Genomic DNA, 21,193 nt, shown 5'->3' with positions numbered 1-21,193 from the left:
CAGAGCTGCAACCTGCCATTTCTTTCAAGTGCAACTAGTAGAAACAATAGCAGGTGATCTGAATAGCTAAAATGAGCAAGCTGTCTAAAGGCTGCCATTTTCAAGTATTTCCATCTGGAGGACTCTGTCACAGAAAAATTACTGCTTTTTACCAAATTACACAAATGTAGGATAGCCTCAAATAAGCTCGGTTCCACAAGGACAAGTGGAAAGATATTATCTTCAGTCACTCTGAGGGAACACAATCTGGCAAGTCCAGACTTACCAAATGGATCTTAGATAAAGTCTACAAAAAAGGAGAACACCACTTATCATAAAGCTACAGTAGAACCTCAGAGTTACGGACACCTCGGGAATGGAGGTTGTCCATAACTCTGAACAAGACGTTACGGACTTCAGCCACTGGGGGTGGAAGGGGGTGGGCATTGGGGCTGCAGCCGAGGGGAGTGGTGTCAGGGCTCTGGGTAGCGGGGGATCATGGCTTCTGACCCTCGGGAGCACCAGGGCTCAGGGCTTTAGATCTGGGGAAAGTGCTGCGGCCTGGGGCTTCAGCCCTGTGTCTCCATTCCTGGCTTCTGCCCCGCAGCTCTGTTCCCGGCCTCTGGCCTGGGGTGACAGGGAGTGCTGGGGCTCCCCATGGCTCCGCTCCTGGTTTCAGTATGAGGGGGAGGGGGAGCGTGCGCACTGGGGCTCCATTTGTACCTAAAGGCCAAGCCCCAGTGTCCCCCTGCAGGGCTGAAACCCTGAGCCTCAGCATGTCCCCACCATAACACATCTAAAGCCCTGAGCCTGGTGCTCCCGAAGTAGTAAAGTATTTGCGTGTGTGTGTGTGTGTGTGTCTCTCCCCCCCCTCCCCCGGCTGCTGCCCGATTACGTCCGGTTCCAGAAGGCGACTGGTTGACCAGTAAGTCCGCAACTCTGGTGTTCATATCTCTGAGGTTCTACTGTAAATGCAGTGGTCTAGACAACAAGGATAAATGTAACAAAAGAACTAGTGTTTTATTTCACACAGTCATTTTTAATTCCACATTCCTTGGGGAAACACCTACAGTTTCAAAAATATATATATTGGGCCTCATTCTCCAGTCTGCTCTGACACCCCTAGACTGGGCTTAATAGGCCACTCAGTGACTCTCCCTCTCTAGGACGAGACTAGAAGTGTAAGCACTATGATCAGTGTGTCCTTCTACCTCAGCGATATTCAGCTGCTGAATTGTCCCTTGGGGACGTGGACAGATAGCAGAAAATACAACTGTTATAAGGCTGCTCTAATGTATGCTCTGAAGAGGCCTAATGGCTGGAGTGCCTGAGGATTTTGAGAGGGAGGTGTAAAGATGACAAATACCTTTACACTACTCCTAAGTAAGCTGGTAAGCACAGCTTGGTCACAGCCTTGGAAGCTGTCATTCTGTATTCAGCTTCCCTTGAGGGTGTGTCTATACTGCAGCTGGGAGCAAGCCTCCCAGGCCAGGTGGACAGACACATGCTAATGGGACTCGAGCGATCACGCTAAAAATAGCAGTATGGATGTCGCAGCTCAGGCTGTAAAGCCCACCCGACCCCATAGGCTTGAGAGCTCAAGCTCCAGCCCAAACCACAATGTCCGTACTGATATGTTTATCACTATAGCTAGTGCCCTGTTAGCATGAGTCTGTCCAAGCCGGCTAGGAGGTTCACTCCTGGCTGGGGTGTAGACACACCCTGAGTGACCTGAAACCCAACGAGACACCAGCAAATTCCAAAGACTGGAAAATCTGCAACACTACTGTCATTAAAGCAAGAAGCAAAAACAGTGACTGTGACAGGCAAGTTACAGTATTCTTAATCATGAGTTGGTAGTTTTCGTCCATTTACTAACAAATATTTCCTAAATTAACTGATAAAATAAATAGAAGACAAAAAATGATATCTTGAGTGTCATGCCCAGAATCTTGTTGCCCTTCGAAATAACTCTGCCATTTGCCACCACAGAGGGCTTTCTAGACCTGGTGGTGACTCAAGGCGCAGAACATGGTACACATCTTTGCAGCTTTTTTAGAGGTTACCAATAATATGTAAATGGCAGTAAGTAAATACTTTAATAAAATAAACTAATAAAAATGTGGCTCTAATATATAAACAAGTGCTGTCTTCTTTAGTATTTTACCATAAAAAAAGTCATGGAAAGGGAGAGTGAAGAAAGAGGAAATGAGTAAAATAGTTGTGAAAAATGTGTAATATAACTGCCACCCTACATGTTCCTTCCTCAAAATGGCAATAAAAAAAAGTATCTGAAGCAACAAGATTTAAATTAAGTAAAAAAAATGAAAGGGGAGGGGGGAGTGTTAAAGACTACATTAACACTATTGTTCAGATATGGATTTTTTTTCTCCTAGCAAATATTTAGTGCCCACTGTTGTAAACAAGTTTAAAACCTAATCACATATCATACACATACACTTGCTCTCAGAATGTTAAGTAACTTTGAGAAAATCTAGTACAAGTGACTAAATAATGCAACTGGACAGTGGTTACCTATTACTAGTCTTTTTTGCATTATGCATGTGAGTTTCAGTCAGACTGTACGCATAGTGGATGGTACTTTGCTTTTTTGGCTATGAGCATATGTACCGTCATCATCTTAATATCCAGTATATCCCCTCTCAGAGTATTATGTTCTGGCATGACAGGAGGACAGATAAATATATGATACATCTTTTTCACCTCTACCTTCCTTGACCCTCCGGTATCATACCTTCCTCAATAGGGTAATGAAGAATTCTAAGCAACTGATAATCAGATTACCTTTTGGGAATTTTAAAACAGTTATCCATTAAAAAAAATAAAAAGTTGCACCTATAAGCAACTGATCACAAAGCAGCATAGCAGCCCTCATGAAAAGTGCTTCCCCAACACATAGTCCTTTATACTTGTACCTAAACATTTTTGTTAATTGTGAGAAAAGTTGACTGGAGTTGTGTGGCTAAAAACTCTGGTTAATTATGAAAGTCAACCTTAGTGCCCCCATCTCTCTTCTGTCCAAACTGACGTTCAGTTAGTGCACAGAGTAAAGTGAAGGGCTCAGCCACCTTTCAAGGTATCATGAAAATTTAATGGCCAAAACTGTTCTTCTACCACCACAAGAAATAAATGATAAAAAGAAAGTTCAAATAGACGACTGAACTGTTACATGACTTGACCAGTTATTCAGAGGTATCATACTATAGATTCATATTCTAAATCACAGCTTACATTAGGCTCCAGTAATGGAGGAAAGCCCATTTAATGCCCACCACATGCTGTCCTACTTTTGTTGCTCACAGCTGTGTCATCTAATCCATAGGTTTGGTGAGCATGCTCACTTTGTATTTGTTCTCCAATTTCGTAGGGGTTGGAATGTGACCTCTCCTCCTGAAAGTGGTAAAGTGTTTGCATTGAGGGCATGGCTTGGTGCTGGAGTCAATACGGCTGAGTTCCAGGAAGTATTTATACTTGATGATGTCTTCATGTGGCAGGTTGTAGAGGACAGTTGTTTCATCCAAGTGTTCACTGCACTCTGTGATTGGACATTTTATATCTGCCTGTCCCAGCTGCACCTGCACGTAAACAGAAGGGTAAAAAATTACCAGGTAAGTGGTCATATAGCTGTGAAGCAAGTACTCCATATCTACTATGCAAAAAGCAAAGCGCTTCCAACACATCTTGTGAATTGCACAAGATAATGCATTTGTTCTGAATTCTAGCTATCCGTACACTAACAAAACATGCCATTTTTTTTTAAGTTTATTTTGAACACATTCTGGAAAATATTTTAAAAGAGTAATTTTGCTTTTCTGTCACATCCCCATCTGTTACATCACATGCACAAAGCACATGTATGTTTGCCAGTGAGTCTATGTTCAAACATTTTATCTTTTATATTGGCTACTGAGAGAGACAGTCTAGCTAATCCTCATTTTACATCTTACTAAGATATGCAATACAAGTAGACTACAGTGGTATTTTTTATTTCATGCAGAAAGGATAAAAACATGTACCCAAAGAGAGAGCCCAGTTTTTACAAGGGAAAAAAGATTACACTTGCTCCAGAAGCCTCTGGCTGCCTTTGCTAGCTCAATGCTCTTATGCGTGCTTCTTACCAGAAGTTGGCATAGGGAAAGCAAATTCTATCTGTTCCTTGAAGAGCACAGAATAAGCTGTTGCCATTTTATTCTACATCACTCTCAATCAAATGGAAGATAGGTCCATCAACGGCAATTAGCCACGATGGTCAGTAACACAACTGCTTGCTCTGGGTATCCCTAAACCTCTGACTGGCAGAAGCTGGGACTGGAGGACGGGATGGATCATTTGATAATTGCCCTCCCCTGTTCACTCCCTCTGAACACTGGCCACTGTCAGAAGACAGGATGCTGGGCTAGATGGACCACTGGTCTGATCCACTATGGCCATTCTTATGTTCTTAAATACAAATACTTGTTTTAAACAGAGAATGCTTATAGCAGATATAAATATATTTCATAGATAAAAACTCTACGCACCACTTACATCATGCATTAACTGCCTATGCAGTGCGCAGAGTCTTGTGCAGACAACTCCACAGTGGGGAGAATTTCACACATACTGAAAGAATAAGAGTACTATCACTACAAAAGGTAAAGCTGTAAGGAATGGAAAGGCAGTACTTTTAAATCGAGAAAGGTTAAAGTTTTGAAGACACTTCTTCTGTTTGGAGCTTTACCATATAATGGTGCTGCACCTACTCTACTCTCATAAACTGAGTATATAAACGCAAATATTATGTACAGGAATTTCTATGATATTCAATCACTGCCTAGAACCGCACAAACAGTGAATTAAATCTCACAATTCCCCATTTTACAGAGGAAAAAGGCAGAGAGGTTAAAGCCACAACTTTTAAAGAAGGAGGCCTAACGTTAAGCCCCAAAATGGCCTAATTTTCCACTCATTTAGATATATCAGTTTCAAAATCACAGCCTGAATGATTTGCCTAAGGTGACCACATATAACTATGTAAAAACGACACCTTCTTACTCAGAAAGTCTGCTGTGTGTTCTGAGACCCATGTACTAACTTCACTGACTAAAGTTAGCTACTGTTAGGACTGTAGACAGACATGGAAAAGGGAGACGGATTATATCTAGACTCTCCCGTTAAGGGAATAATTTAATTCCTACCACAGGGCCAAATTCTGTCCTCTGATACATGTTCATCAGCCATTTAAGGTGTTACCAAGGAAGATGTACTGTGGGATTGCACAAAATGCAAGTGAAGGGAAAATTCTGGCCTGCAGAACTTTTAATACTGGTGAATATGGAGCTGGAAGAAATCAGTTACCTTCAAATTTCTCTTATTTTTTCTAGTGTCCCTCATGAGCAAAATCCCTATTAAATTGTGAATCCTCTACTCACTATAAGACTGATAATCCAAGACTAAAAGATTGAAAAAAATGCCTTTATTTCCCATTATATATTTCCCACTATTGCCAACCTCAGGAGATCAAAAATCATTAGTCAGACCTCCAAAAACATGAGGTTTTCTTTTCTTTCAAAGACTATATAGTGTGCTTTTTTGGTCTGTCTTTTGATTTTTTAATTCCCCCTTTCCATTGTGGGTGAGAGTGAGAAAAAAAAAAGATGACTTTGGCCTCGTTGAAAGAGCTCTCACCTGCACATCTGCCTGTCCCCGCCCAACAGTTAATTTGTAGTAGTAGGATTTTATGTATGTATTTTGGATAATTTAGAATGAAGGATATAATAACGTAGCATGTATTTGATGTATGATTTAACCATATCCTGACAGCCACCCTTTTTGAATAGCAGAAAGGAATGGCCTAAGAGGTCATTGGTAGAAACGAATCAGACAGGCTGCCTGTGTCTGAACTGACGTTAAAGCAGGAACAGACCAGAACAGTCCTTATGGCTGATTATGATCACCTTTTCTTTTAGGACAAGTTTTCATTACAGTATTTGCTATAAGGTCTTGTTTCTTATCTGCATTACAAACAAAGTTGTGTAAGGTTCCTTTGTAACCATATAACCCTTTCTAAAATGTAATCCTGTCTGAAATTTTCTGTAAAATTGTTTGGTGTGAGTAAAGGATGTGTGCATGGTTAAGGATGAGTGTGAAAGCTACCACAAATGTCCAGATGCTCAAGAAGAAGTGAGAGACTTAGAGAGACAGCAGGAAACAATCAGAAAACATCTATTGTATCTGATGCTCTACGAGTTAGCAGCATTGACAACCTCAGAGGTGAGGCAAACACCCCCGAAGGCAAGACAACAAATAAGAGATAACAGCGGAAAACCCCAAGATTAACACAATTTAGGGACTAACAATTACAAAATGACATTGCAAAATCCATAGACTGAAGTGGGAATTTACAAGTGTAAAGTTGGGGTGTTTTGCCATAGAACTCTGGGTTCAGTCCTGCAAAGCCTTGGAGTGCGACTGACAGAACCCAGCCCCTCACTCTGTGCTCAATCAAACTGGCCAGTAGATTGACTCAAGCCATGACAGACTGGTAACTATAAGACCATCTGCAGAATGTGTGTGTGTGTGCGCGTGTGCGCGCATGCTAACTGTTGTATTTTCAATAAACGCGGCGTATTGCCTTTTCCCCTGAAAAGATCCTGTGTGCTTTTTATAATTCATCCCACACCCAGCTCCCACCCCATCAGCTCAGTCCACAAAGCTACCCTCAGTTCTGCACTCACTCATACAGCTTCACCTCTGCTCCCCCTGAGGTTCCTCACCCCCCACTGCCATGGCTTCCAGACTGGGGGGACACTCCAAAGGGTCTTCACACACCCCCACACACCCCCGCTCCTGGCCAGATGTTGCAGGGTAGGCAGGGGCAAAGGAACCATCCTGTCCCCACGGCTCACAGAAGGGGAGGGTACAGAGCCATCTTCACCCTCTCCTCCTATGAGAATGGCTTTAGGTTGCTCTGGGGTTGGAGGGGTGGGGAGAGACAGCTCTGTCTGTAGCAGCTCTGGTTAGCTATTCTGCCCCAAGAGGCAGGCAAGTTGGACAGCCAGCCAGCTTGCAGGCTCAAATTCACTACACGGGCACCAGTCACAACCAAAATCACATCACTCCCCCAAAATTGTGAGAGTTAGCACCACTGTAATTTCTTATATAACTTTTATATTTATTTGGGTAGCTCTCAGTGGCCCCAGGATCCTACCACCCCAGGTGCTGTGCTAACATTATCCCAGTAGACATGAAGTAACAGGTGATAAACCAGAGTAGAAAGACAGTGGACAATAGTACTATAAGAGATTGTACAATTATTTAAATTTTTTATGGGCAACTTGCGATTCAACAGTAGAAACAGTGATTTTTTATAGAATTTACCCTCTGATACAATTCCCCACCACCACACACTTGTACCTAAAATTCTTGCCCATCTCCCATTTCTTTATAAACTATATTCCTTTGTTACGTTTCATCTTCACTTTTCCTTTATTCATTCTTTTCCATAGTAGATACATTAAAGTTCCTTCCCAATCCCTGCACCAGACTGCTTTTTCCTACCAACAATGTCCTATAGCCTTCTTACCAGAGTCATCATGCTCCTTTCTCTCAAGAGGAAAATCTGTCCCAAGAAAATATGGGTAATTTGTTCCTGGTAGAGTTTCAGAAACTGAAGATTTCTCCACACACAAACTTGCACTGCAATAACTAAATCAGTTCTAATTTACACCTTATCTTATTTTAGAATGTGTTCTATTTTGCTTACGGATGTAAACATTCAGCGTACGCTAAATCAGAACAGGACACTTATTCCTACATAAGAGCATCCACAGAGACTTTCCCTGAAAACTGCCCCACTCCCCCAAGATATCAACTAGAACAGGTTTAATTACTGCAGTGCACACTTGTATGTAGACGGACTCTGAGAGGGTTGAAGTCATGCTGCTGCATCTCTATAAGCGAAGTCTCTCATTTCCCCTCCCAAGCTCAGACTATGCCTCTGGAAGGAATTCCTGCCCCATGTGATCCTGGAGTGGGGTGAAATAACCTAAGCCAAGTGCCTTACTCGCTCCAGGCCTCCAGGGGTGGCATGCAGCCTAATTATATAAGTATGTAAATAGTCACTATTCATTATCCTCAAACACTTCTTTGTTGATAAACAATAAAAAGGCATAAATCACACAAAAATCCTGTTGAGGCACTGGGAGAACAGGATTCTTGAACATTTTAGTATACAATCTGCTTACAGCAAGGAGGGGGGAGGCAAGTAAAGAAAAAGTGCTACATATACACCTGCAATACAAACACCTTTGATACAAAAGTTTGACCTTTTGGACCTAACAGCATGTCTTAAACATTTTATAATACCCATTTAAGTGCATTCATCAGTTTAAATTCCCAAAGCTCATCTAGTTTTTATACCTTTATTTATAGTTTGAAATTTAAACTCAATATGCCTTACCTACACTGGTTATAGCTCCCAAAGGAAAGAGTTGCAGGTACTGACCAAGTTCAGTAGCACCAGGGAAAGCATGGTCAGTACACAGGGTACAGCCACCTGAGACCAAGTCTAAGAGTGGGAGATTTGTGACTCCAGCTGGTAAAAGGAGTTGTGTAGGTTTTATGGCCCATTACAACAATTTGCAACACATCCTGCTGCCTACTAACCCTCCACTGTCCTATGACTGCAAAGGTGTTAACTGTCCACTTCTTTTTAAGTGGTCTCCTACAACATTGTGCTTGATCTGTCCCACCTTGTATTTAGCTTGGACACCCTGGTTACCTTCTCTAGGCCTGACAAAGAGCTCTGTGAAGCTTGTAACCTTGCCCCTTCCACCAACAGAAGCTGGTCTAATTAAAGATATTACCTCATCCATCATGTCTCCTTCATACCTTGGGACCAACAAAGCTACAACACTAAATCAAATGTATACTGGCATTTTTTCTGGTAACCTTCTCTTCACCATTCTGCCTCCATTTTTCTTTGGATTTGAGCCACAAAGCCATGATAAAGGAAGAAAAGGGGAATGGGTTCACTGATATTTTATAAATTACTTCTCAAAATTTAATTTTTTTAAAAGTTTGTGTGTGTATATAGGTCAAAAACTGCTGATGTGTAAGTTGTGGTTCATATTTTACATGCACAAAACTCAGACAGTTCAGTTATGATTTCCACAGAATCCCCTAAACTGGGCTCCTAAAAAGTGCGGGCTACAGAACTTTGCACTGACGCATCACAGGATTCAAGGTGGCTTGAATACTTGAGAATTTAATTCCAGTATGCTTCAGAACACTTGGAGCCTGGAACTGAAATTGACAAGCTCCAGAGAAGGGTAGCAGAGGAACAATTTAGGAGGAGCATGGAGAGAGCCCCTGTTCAATGAACTCCAGGTGTCTCAGAGCAGGATTCCTAATGTGCTTCAGAGTAGAAGTCCCTCCTACACGCATTAAGTGCCTTTTGTTAATTAATCCCTTTATGCTCTAAAACATGTGAGTTTGCAGGGAGGGGGGTTTCAAATTTCAAAATGACTCTTTTCCACAGACTCTGTCAAATACAAGTCCAAAACTACTACCAAAGCTGATATGTTCTTCACACTCCATTTAGAAATCTTTGCTTACTGGATCAACTCAGTCTTCTTGAAGGTTAGCCAGAATCAGGTCCCTGTTTAAATCTGCAAATGAAATAATCTCTTCATTTACAGGTCACTGTAACCCAGCTGAATTCTTTTTATACTACTAGATTTCCAAAGGCAGCATTCATAAATTGTTGGCATACTTTTGCTGCCTAGCACAATGGAGTCCTCCTGCTCTAAGACTAGGATTCTTAGGTGCTGCAGTAATACAAATAAATGCATCACATCCATATATTATTAAAAATAGTGTGACAATAATAAAGGCAGATAGTAACAGAATTCTTTTAAACATAAGAAACTACATGCTAACAGTGCTCACAGCAACGTTTATTGCACATTGCCCTTGTTATCAACTAGAATATTGAAATGGTTCAACTTTAAACTTTGAATCAATTTAATTTAGGTGAGACAAACAGGACCTACTGCCCCTCTATAATACATCATTTAGAAATCTGCATAACTCCAGTGCAGTTCTGTAGCTCAAAACTGTCTCAATTTTAGCAGTCCACATATGAAACTGCCCTTACTGGTCATAAAACTATGTTTCTCCCTTTGGCCAGGGAAGAAGTTATCAGCTGAGGCATCTGAGTTGACAGTTCTTATATTTAAATGTTTGGGGGCCGGTAGCATGACATTCCTATTACCTGGCTCTTAACTCTGAAATTTACTTCCTCTTTTTGATCCAACATAAGCTAAATTTAACTCTCTAAGTATGGTTCAAACTTAGGTTTTTACCTGTGATAACTTGGTGGGGCAGAAAGAAAAGGAGTACTTGTGGCACCTTAGAGACTAACCAATTTATCTGAGCATAAGTTTTCGTGAGCTACAGCTCACTTCATCGGATGCATAAAGTGGAAAGTACAGTGAGGAGATTTTATATATACACACAGACCATGAAAAAAATATACATTGTAAGGAGAGTGATCACTTAAGATGAGCTATTACCAGCAGGAGAGTGGGGTCGGGGGAGAGAAAACCTTTTGAAGTGATAATCAAGGTGGGCCATTTCCAGCACATTTCCAGGAGTTAACAAGAATGTCTGAGGAACCGGGGGGGGGGGGAGGGGGGGGGGAGGGGGGGGGGGGGGAGAATAGACAAGGGGAAATAGTTTCACTTGGTATAATGACTCAACCACTCCCAGTCTCTATTCAAGCCTAAGTTAATTGTATCCAATTTGCAAATTAATTCCAATTCAGCAGTCTCTCGTTGGAGTCTGTTTTCGAAGTTTTTTTTGTTGAAGGATACTCACTTTGAGATCAGAAATCGAGTGTCCAGAGAGACTGAAGTGTTCTCCGACTGGTTTATGAATGTTATGATTCTTGACATCTGATTTGTGTCCGTTTATTCTTTTACGTAGAGACTATCCAGTTTGACCAATGTACATGCAGAGGGGCACTGCTGGCACATGATGGCATATATCACATTGGTAGATGTGCAGGTGAACGAGCCTCTGATAGTGTGGCTGATGTGATTAGGCCCTATGATGGTGTCCCCTGAATAGATATGTGGGCACAGTTGGCAACGGGCTTTGTTGCAAGGACAGGTTCCTGGGTTAGTGGTTCTGTTGTGTGGTGTGTGCTTGCTGGTGAGTATTTGCTTCAGGATGGGGGGCTGTCTGTAGGCAAGGACTGGCCTGTCTCCCAAGATCTGTGAGAGTGATGGGTCGTCCTTCAGGATAGGTTGTAGATCCTTGATAATGCGTTGGAGAGGTTTTAGTTGGGGGCTGAAGGTGACGGTTAGTGGCGTTCTGTTATTTTCTTTGTTAGGCCTGTCCTGTAGTAGGTGACTTCTGGGTACTCTTCTGGCTCTGTCAATCTGTTTCTTCACTTCAGCAGGTGGGTACTGTAGTTGTAAGAATGCTTGATAGAGATCTTGTAGGTGTTTGTCTCTGTCTGATGGGTTGGAGCAAATGCAGTTGTATCGTAGAGCTTGGCTGTAGACAATGGACAGGTTGTTGATTCTGAATGTGTGCTCCTTATTGGGACAGTTATGCAATGGGGGAATATCTCTGGCTGCATAAAACATGAAATTTATTGTCTTTAAGTGCAGTTTTCTGAATAAAGTAACTGTTAAAAGAATAGGGGTTTTGGTGTGTATTGTCTCAGTGAACTGCTCTGTTAAAAAGTCACCACTTTGTTCCATTTGTAAACTGCCTCCCTTGTGAACTCAGCCTGGAATCTCGAAACTCAGGCTGTCTTCTTTCTGGTTCATACATAGTTGCCAGGAATAATAAAGATTCTCCAGATCAAATTCCACTCTCGGTTGCACATATGCAACCCCACTGTCTTTGTATTGGGTTGCACAGGTATAAATGGGGGCAGAATATGTTCTTGATGTTGAAAATTAATAATACTATTGGTGAATAAGAATATAATACAGCAAACTCTCTCAGCGCTTCAGACTCGTCACAGACAACAGGACTAAATAGTAGTTGAAAAAGACGGTTATCTTTCGTAATTGTTGCTCTTCGCGATGTGTTGCTCATGTCCATTCCATTGTAGGTGTATGTGCTCGCCACATGCACCGACGCCGGAAGTTTTCCCCTCAATGGTATCCAGAAAGGACCGGCTCTGGTGCCCTCTAGAGTGGTGCACGTATGTGCCGGTACAAGGAGCGCCACCTTCCCTCAGTTCCTTCTTGCCAGAACTCCAACAGAGGGGAAGGAGGGTGGGTCATGGAACAGACATAAGAAACACATCTCGAAGAACAACAGTTACGAAAGGTTACCACCTTTTCTTCTTCGAGTACTTGCTCATGTCCATTCCATTGTAGGTGACTCCCAAGCAGTACCACTGGAGGCAGGTAGGAGTTCATGGACATGTTGATTGCAACACAGCTTTGCCAAATACAGGGTCATCTCTGGCTTGCTGGGTGATGGGCGCAATGTGTCATGAACACGTGTACCGAAGACCATTTCAAAAGCTCCTGATGGGCCCTTGCATGATCCTGGGGAACCATGTGAGAGGGCCCCGCTATCGCCTCATCAGGCGAAGATGAGGAGGAGGCAGGTACAGGAGGGTCTGCCAATTGCACCACTTCTGCTAGGAGAGTCTCTGCTGAGGCTGGCTGAACCTGGGGAGTCTGCTCTGACTCTGCACCCGAGTTAGGGGTCGGGCGGGAGACTGTTGCTGACCATATTTCAGATGCCCCGAGACCGACCTATGTCCCTGCAATGGGGTGAAAACTCCCAGGGGTTCTATAGTTGCCAGGGGGCCGGCCACTGGCTCTGGGGCCATGTAGCCACTGGTGGCCCAGAGGGGAATGTCGATGCCCCCAGTGGGTGATGTTGGCCGGCAGGCAGGTTCTCCTCCTCGCTGTCCAAGCCCGAGGAGGGAGAGACTTGTCTGTGGTACCAAGAGGGTACCAAGGCCGCCTGTCTACCCCAATCCCATTGGCTCTGGCCATGGACCTCAACGGAGGACTTGTAGGGGGTGATGGCTCTCAGTGCCACGACCCCAGTGACCGACGGTGGCATTTGGCAGATCGGCAACAGTACCCCAGCAATCAACGCCTCACGCTTAGAGTGCGGTGCGGCTCCATAGATCGGGAACGGGAGCGAGAAGACTGACATCTCGGAGACCACTGACGTGCCCACGGTGATCTGTACCAGCGATCTACCGACGGGGCTTCAGGGACGGGCTTCTCGACCCTCTGGGACTTATGCCATGCCTCTGCGGGTCTGTGCCAGACTGCAGGCAATCAACACCTAGAGCCCGAGAACACTGCCTAGAGTTCAGGGACCAAAACCAGGAACTCTGACAGCAGACCTATGTCTGGGGGCTGGTGGCGCTGTTCAGATGAGCGCTGGCAAGGCACCCCCTGCTGCAAGGAGCAGTGCCACACTGATGGAGACCGCTGGAAGGTTCCCAAGGCAGGCTTACCTCTCAAACGGGGAACGTCTCCTTGCTTTGGACATTAAGATGGAGTCATCTCCTCCTCCCTGTCTTTTCACGTTAACTGAAGTACAAAAGTTTATCATTCATTTAAAGTTATAAATGAACCATCTACATCTAGAGAACAAACAGAATAAAGAGCGTTGTAGACGTGTACGTAAAAACTATTTGACTTTCTGGTTTTTAGATGCTAATTTCCTTTGTGAACTCTCACTGATGAATCGGAAGGACATAATGAGGAATGTAGCAGAGATCGGTGCATTGATAGTACTCGATGAGGCAAGGTTTTCAGTGTATATTGGCAAGAAACAGAACTTAATTCCATTGTCAGTAATGGGAAATGTTAGTGAAGCACTAATTCTGGTACTGTTCGTTTGTGGTGTCTGACTGAAACTAAAGAACAAAGCCTTTAGCTTGGGGTGGGGGATTTGTATCTCAAACTATGAAACAATGACCTATTCATGTAAAGAATAAATGTTCTAGTTTCATCAGTGCTAAACCAACAGTCTGAGATTGAATTCCTGTATCCACAGAATAGCTGCAGCCCAGCCAGCAGCACTGTAAGTTTCCATGTTCTGCATTGCCAATGTGAATCAAAAATAAACCTGAGGTACCATCTCAAGGGTGAGAGAGAGTAGCTGGGTAACTCAGTGTTCATGACCATTTGGTCCTTGGTGCCCCTGCTGAGTCCATCGATAAGTTTCCAAAAAAAGCCATCAAAATTGGCAATGTGAAACTGTAGTGTATGTTTGTTTTGGTATTTTTAGTATAGGCACCTAACAGCCACTAGTGTGAGCAACTTTCACTCACTACTGATGGACTGAATGGAATCTCGGTGAAAAGTTCTGTCTCCATTATCAATCCTACGTCATATTCTGCCCCCTACTCCGTGTTACTTGACAGTAGCATTTCAGCCTTATAACGAATATATGAATGTGCTTCTTTTAGTCAGTGAAGTGTGATGTTCCTTATCACCATGATAAAAATATGTAAGCCAGAGATGTGTACTGCAATCTACAGGCAATTGTAGTTCATCAGCATTTTAAAGTGGGTGTCACTAAAGGGGTTTGCCATGATTATTACAGAAGATGTAATACACCATGCACTTCAATAAATTTAACTATATAATTTCAATCTCTAGCTATAACAAAGCCCTTTAATGAATGAGTTATTGCTGATAGTGGTAGTTAAGTGACTGTAAGCAAATTTATCCTAGATTACAGGCTCAGTAATAGCCTGCATTCATCCTGTGCTTTCTGGGTCTATGTTATTTAGGAGAGAGAATGTTGACTGAATAGCTCAAGAGCTGATAACAGAATACAGGGCTTTTCAGTTCTGGGTTACTGATTTAGACCTTATCTGTTTCAGTAATGAGTAAAAGCTGCTACCACCTGAAGGCTCTTAGGCGAAGGTAGAATGAGCTGAGGGTAGGGTTGCTAACCCTCCCGGACTGGCCAGGACTTTAGTGGAATCAGCACAGATCTCCCAGTGACTACTGAAACAATGCAGGGATTTCCCTACACGCCCCCCACGGGGGTTATTATCCCCCCTGAATTTCCCCAACACCCCTCCCCCCCCCCCCAGTTTTGTGAACTAGTTACATGCAGTGCTGCCAACGTAGTGATTGTTTGGAAATTTGAATTGAAATTGAAACATTAATACACACTTTAAAAGCATATAAAGTGTATGATAAAATACATATATCTGAAAAAGCATAATAGATTTGAAAAGTATGAACATAGATTAGCTTCCTTATACAGCTGTTGCTTTTATGACCATGTCAGTGCATTCATTTTGGTGATGTTGGCCAACCTAATAATTTCAAACTATTATTTGTAAGCAAAGTCTAAATGACCTCTCCCTGACAGCTAGTGATGAGCTGGGGGGAAAGGCTTCAGGACCAGACTGTATTTACATTCACACCTAATCTACCTAGGTATCCAGCAAACAGATCTGCGTTGCCCAAGTGATAGATATTGGCTGGGGTTGGGTTACAAATCACTTGAATGCAGGGGGTAAAGATATGTTGTTATTCTTATTGTATGAGTAAAGGGCAGTAGAACCGTACTTAGCCTCTGCTGATTGAGGGAATCAAGAGAGAGGGTGGGGGATAGGTGTTTTGCTTGATGGTCTGCCTGAGTCACAAGTACTTTTAGACCTGCCCCTCTCCACTGTTTAAAGACAGAGATGATTAGGCTCCATAGACAGTCTTTTGTTTTGTTAAGTAATCACTACACCTGAAATTACTGATAATCAGGTCTAAGTGCTTAGACCTGCGGTGGGACAGTGTTTCTATGGAAGAGACAGCTCAGTCTGCACTAGCACCGAGGTTTCCCCACTGAGAGCTCAGCTGAAATCACTGAGAGCTGGGTGGAACCTCAAGAGACCAACCCACAGAGGTCATAGTGGCAGGTGGCAGCAGAAGGTGATGGCGCAGGGCCTTTGGCAACAGAGCAATGGTGTGAACGGTGCACAACGAACAACACTGGCCAGAGCGAACAGTGAGCAGCTGGAGGAATGAACAAGGTGCCTTCTTGCCCCCCCACCTGGGAGGTGAACTCATGCGAAAGCACCTCTAAACTCTGAAGTCTCCAGTGACCAAGGACACCACCAGTGAGTGTTAACGAGGCTGTTAAGAATCCTGGAGACACAACACAGTTCATGCAAACAAACATGGCCGTGGCATCATACTTTCTATTTAAGCAAGAGATACCACACACTACAAACTAGAGGCCAATGTTAAGTGCATTGTCCCTTGTTCATCCTGAAAATGAACACTGATTCCGAACAAGACCCGCAAATGCTCTCACTATCTTTCTGCAAGAAACACTGCTGACTGGCTAGACGCATGTGGTGCAACAGTGAAAGACTCAATAGTCGAAAAAGTGAAGAACTCTCTCACCGCATTCAAAAAATTTGCATACATGGCTGATGAATGCACCAATGCAAATGGTCATCAAGTATTAAGTCATTGTGTACGTTATTTTGATGTCAGTGGTAGGCCAGTAGATGCATTTCTAGATGTTCAAGTTATAGAAGACAGATTGGCTGTCTCTGTGACAACCCACATCTTAGAAGAGTTAAATGCTTATCAATGGGACCCCAAACAGATGGCTGCTTGTGCATTTGATGGAGCTGCAAACTTCTCTGGAAGACATGGTGGACCACAAGCTTTGCTCAGAGAAAAGTGTAACCCTAATCTCTCCTATACACACTACAGAGGCCATCTACTCCAACTAGCGCTAGTGCGAGCTGCAGACTCTTCCAAAAGACATTAAAAAAGCTATAAATTTAATGTCTTTATTATATTCTTTTTTCAGCAAGAGTCCAAAAAGACTGAATATCTTGGAAAATATAGAAGGTACATAGGACTGAAATTCAAATTAGTCCAACCTAGGAAAACCCTCTGGCTTTCTCATGAGCGATCCTTGGCTGTTGTCTTAAAATTACTCCAGCCATTATTACCGGCTTTGGAAAGTATCTACCAAGATGGGATGGATCTAAGTAGTGAGGCTGGTGGATTACTTTTGCTACTATGTTCAGAGAAGACTATTGCCATTCTCTCTCTTGTAAGCCTTCTGTTGAAACCACTTGGGTTATTAAACAATGCCATCCAGGCATCTGCTACAACAGTTGTCCAGCAATAGAAGCTACATTTGGATCAATCAGAGCTATCCATTGAAAAAGTACTGGAAGAAGCAAAGACTTCAGTCCAGAAGTTGACTAATGGCATTTATATTGAATCCCTAAGTGAAGAGGACAAGAAGTGTTTGTTAAGACAACTGAAAAAGTACACAGACTTGATTCTTAAAAATCTACAACAGCGACTTCTAGATTCTACTCAACCTCTACATAGCTTTTACAAATCCCTGTCTTATAAAACATGGACAGTTGAGTGGAGTGAGGCACTACCAGCAATGGGGCTGCCATGTGCTCAGGACAGAATAGAGAATTTGAACACAGAGTGGAATATCATACGACGAATGAATAAAGATTTGACTTCAACTCCTTTTTTATCATCACTAGTGGCTCGACCCGATCTTTATGCTATGTTTCGTGGGCTGAAAGAAGCAGGAATTCATCTCTTGCTACTCCCAGTCACAACAGCTACAGTTGAGCGTTCTTTTTCATCATTGAATAGAATTTTGTGTTTTGAAAGAAGTCGCTTCTGCCTGATCATGTGAATGAACTAATGAGCATACCAATCGAAGGAATGGAAGTACCGGACACACGAGAAGCCACCAAAGATGAACGCATTGCATTCAAGAAGTTCATTAACAGAGTTGTGCAAAATTATAACAAGAAACCAAGAAGGATGTAGAATTAGTGCTTCATAGAAGGCTTGAATAGCCAACTTTAATTTGTGTGCTGATTTTAAAAATCTAATAAAATGCTCATGAAACATTTTTCAGTTTTTACTATGGTGCTATACAGCCCACCTTCACCCTCACGGTCTCACCCCTCATTGGCCCTGCCCCCCCCCCCCCCCCCGTAAATTTGAACGCCCCCCGATTGCAATTCCTGGGGAAAACACTGAATCCAGGAGATTTTAATAGGCTGCTGAAAGTCCGGTTGGTGGCGCAGCAAGGCTAAGGCAGGGTCCCTACGTGCCTGGCTCCGTGCCACTTCCAGAAGCAGCCGGCACATCTGGCTCCTAGGTGTAGGGGCGGCCACGGGAGCTCCATGCACTTTCCCTGCCCCGACCACCAACTCTGCAGCTTCTATTGGCTTGGAACCCCAGCAAATGGCAGCTATGGGTGCAGCGCCTGCAGGCAGGGGCAGCGTATGGAGCCACTGGCAGCCCCTGAGCCTAGGAGCCGGAGACACATCCCAATCACTTCTAGGAGTCACCTGAGATAAGCGCAGCCTGGAGCCAACACCCTGACCCCCCCCCCTACACGCCAACCCCCTGCCCCAGCCCCGAATCCCCTCCCACACTCAAGCTCCATCCCGGAGCCCTCTCCCGCCCCCCAAATCCCTCATCCCTAGCCCCACCCCAGAGCCCACACCCGTGCCAGCACTCCAACCCTCTGCCCCAGCCCAGTGAAAGTGAGTGAGGGTGGGGGACAGCAAGTTGGGGGAGAATGGACTGAGCCAAGGCAGGGCCTCGGAGAAGGGGCAGGGCAGGGGCATGGCCTCTGGGAAGGGGCAGGGCAAGGGTGTTCGGTTTTGTGCGATTACAAAGTTAGCAACCCTAGCTGTGGGCTCCTTTCCCAATGAAGTGTTCGCAACACAGAAGTCACCACTAGCATAAACTGGCATCCTCACATTGAATGTACATGGGGATTGAACTGAAACAATCTGTCCAGGGTGCAATTTCAGAACACCCGTGCGGGCTCTCTGTGCCTGTGCTTTACTTGTTCTGTGGGTGAAGGGATAACTTTGGGCTCCAGGGCGGCTGCTGCTCTGGCACCACAGCGTGACAATCATCCTCTCTCTCTCTCTTTCTCTGCAGGAAAGAGAAAGATGTTGAGAATTCTGGCTATGACATTGTGACTATCTCCCAGGGGGTCTTTTTTTAAAGTGTGACTTCTAACAATATATGATGGCTGCCCAGTTTGTAAAGGAACTTTACCGTTAATGTCTGATTCAACACACAAATGATGCTACCACTGGGTATCCATTCATTTAGTATTAAGTAGATGGTCTGACAAGCAGCTAATTAGCATGCCAGCTCCTAAATACAAAGCACTTCTGAAGCACTCCAGTGCTACCACTTAAAATGGAAGAATTTCTTACTTTTACTAGTGTTTTTGTTCTTCAGGCCCAGGAACCAAGCTGCACATTTCAGTGATGCCACACTCCACAGTCTAACTGTTCAGCATGTTTGTATTGTAGGCAGGATTAAAAATAAGAAAAAAAGTGTCGGTTAAGTTTTGGTGTAATTCCAAGGAACAGCTGTCTAACTTTTCCCAAAATATTTCAGTGGGCTCTAGATGTAGTTGTGTAACCACGGTGACCTGTAAAAGGGTTTGAACGAGAAACCAAAATTGTGGTTAGGCTTTCCCCAAAACTTCTAAGACCATCTTTGCTCATTACAATTTTCCATGCTTTCTGAGGCTACCAACCGTGTTGGCTGCTACATGGTTAGGCATCTGTCCCACCACAGGGCCTGGCCACGGCTGCCACCTTCGTGGCAGCTTCTGCTATTGGACCTACCGCGGCTGCATTCCTACATCACCCACCAGTGCTGTTAAGAGTATAGTATGTGTGATTTTATTTACTCTTAAATCACTCTTCATGCATATTGGCATATTGCCAGCATATTGCCCACTTCATCAGATGCATAGAATGGAACATACAGTAAGAAGATTATTTATATATATATATATATATATATATATATACACATACATACACACACACACATATAGAGAACATGAAAAGGTGGAAGTTGCCACACCAACTCTAAGAGGCTAATTAATTAAGATGAGCTATTATCAGCAGGAGAAAAAAAAACTTTTGTAGTGATAATCAAGATGGCCCATTTCAGACAGTGGACAAGAAGGTGGGAGGATACTTAACATGGGGAAATAGATTCAATTTGTGTAACGACCCAGCCACTCCCAGTCTCTATTCAAGCCCAAGTCAGAATCATAGAATCACAGAATATCAGGGTTGGAAGGGACCTCAGGAGGTCATCTCAAGCAGGACCAATCCCCAACTAAATCATCATAAACTGGAATTAATTTGCAAACTAGATACCATTAACTTGGGCTTGAATAGAGACTGGGAGTGGCTGGGTCATTACACAAACTGAATCTATTTCCCCATGTTAAGCATCCTCACACCTTCTTGTCCACTGTCTGAAATGGGCCATCTTGATTATCACTACAAAAGTTTTTTTTTCTCCTGCTGATAATAGCTCATCTTAATTAATTAGCCTCTTAGAGTTGGTGTGGCAACTTCCACCTTTTATGTTCTCTGTATGTGTGTGTGTGTGTGTGTGTGTGTGTGTGTGTGTGTATTTATTTATTTCTTACTATATGTTCCATTCTATGCATCTGATGAAGTGGGCTGTAGCCCATCAAAGCTTCTGCTCAAATAAATTTGTTAGTCTCCAAGGTGCCACAACTACTCCTGTTCTTTTTATTTGCAGTGTTACTGTTTTCGTTAATCAGGTCTCCACACTGAACGATACCGTTTTGGTAACAAAGTAGTGGTATTTTCTTCTTTGAAACTAAAGCAGCCCGAGCACAAATATAGGTTAAGAGGCCTGTTTTTATTATGAGCAGCCAGACTTCCTCTTGAAGAATGTTTGACAAGCTAAATGCAAACACTTCACTGAGTCACTTCAAGCTTAATACAGAGAAAGAAATTTCAGCACATCCATAACAAGGAGATAGAATGAGGGTTACAAATTAATCATTCCCATTTACTGATGGCGGCATTGGTTCAAGAATGATTAGATGAGATTACACCATTGTGAGGATGTTTTACGAACAGTGGCCTTGTCATGTTTTTAAACAGTAAATTAGACAGTACTTTGCTATTCTTTAGCTAGAATAAGCTATTACTGAAATTTTGCAAAAGTGGAGAAATGCAGGTCTTTTGTCTCTATCTATGACCAGTGTTTTGTTCTTGGTAGCCTTTTTGTAGCAAACACCAACAATTCACCCACAAGCAATACTTCTTTAAGTCTGCCCAACTCAAAGATCATTGGCCATGTAGCGTATTTTAACCGGTAAG

At 43.3% G+C, this 21,193-nt stretch overlaps 1 protein-coding gene across 2 annotated transcripts in view; it reads right to left on the bottom strand.

Moving 5' to 3' along the window:
* The window catches only part of RNF217 (ring finger protein 217), a 99,296-nt gene that overhangs the window by 51,272 nt on the left and 26,831 nt on the right, over positions 1-21,193 (bottom strand). For both annotated transcript variants that reach the window (XM_043542860.1, XM_037894717.2), the window contains exon 2: positions 3,342-3,575. In XM_043542860.1, the coding sequence (XP_043398795.1) occupies positions 3,342-3,575 (234 nt within the window). The remainder of the gene's footprint in view (positions 1-3,341; positions 3,576-21,193) is intronic.

The sequence above is a fragment of the Chelonia mydas genome, chromosome 3 (genome assembly GCF_015237465.2).
Source record: "Chelonia mydas isolate rCheMyd1 chromosome 3, rCheMyd1.pri.v2, whole genome shotgun sequence".
Classification (NCBI taxonomy): Eukaryota; Metazoa; Chordata; order Testudines; family Cheloniidae; genus Chelonia; species Chelonia mydas.
The sequence above is the reverse complement of the archived record's forward strand: the minus strand, read 5'-3'. Positions and strand labels throughout refer to the sequence as shown.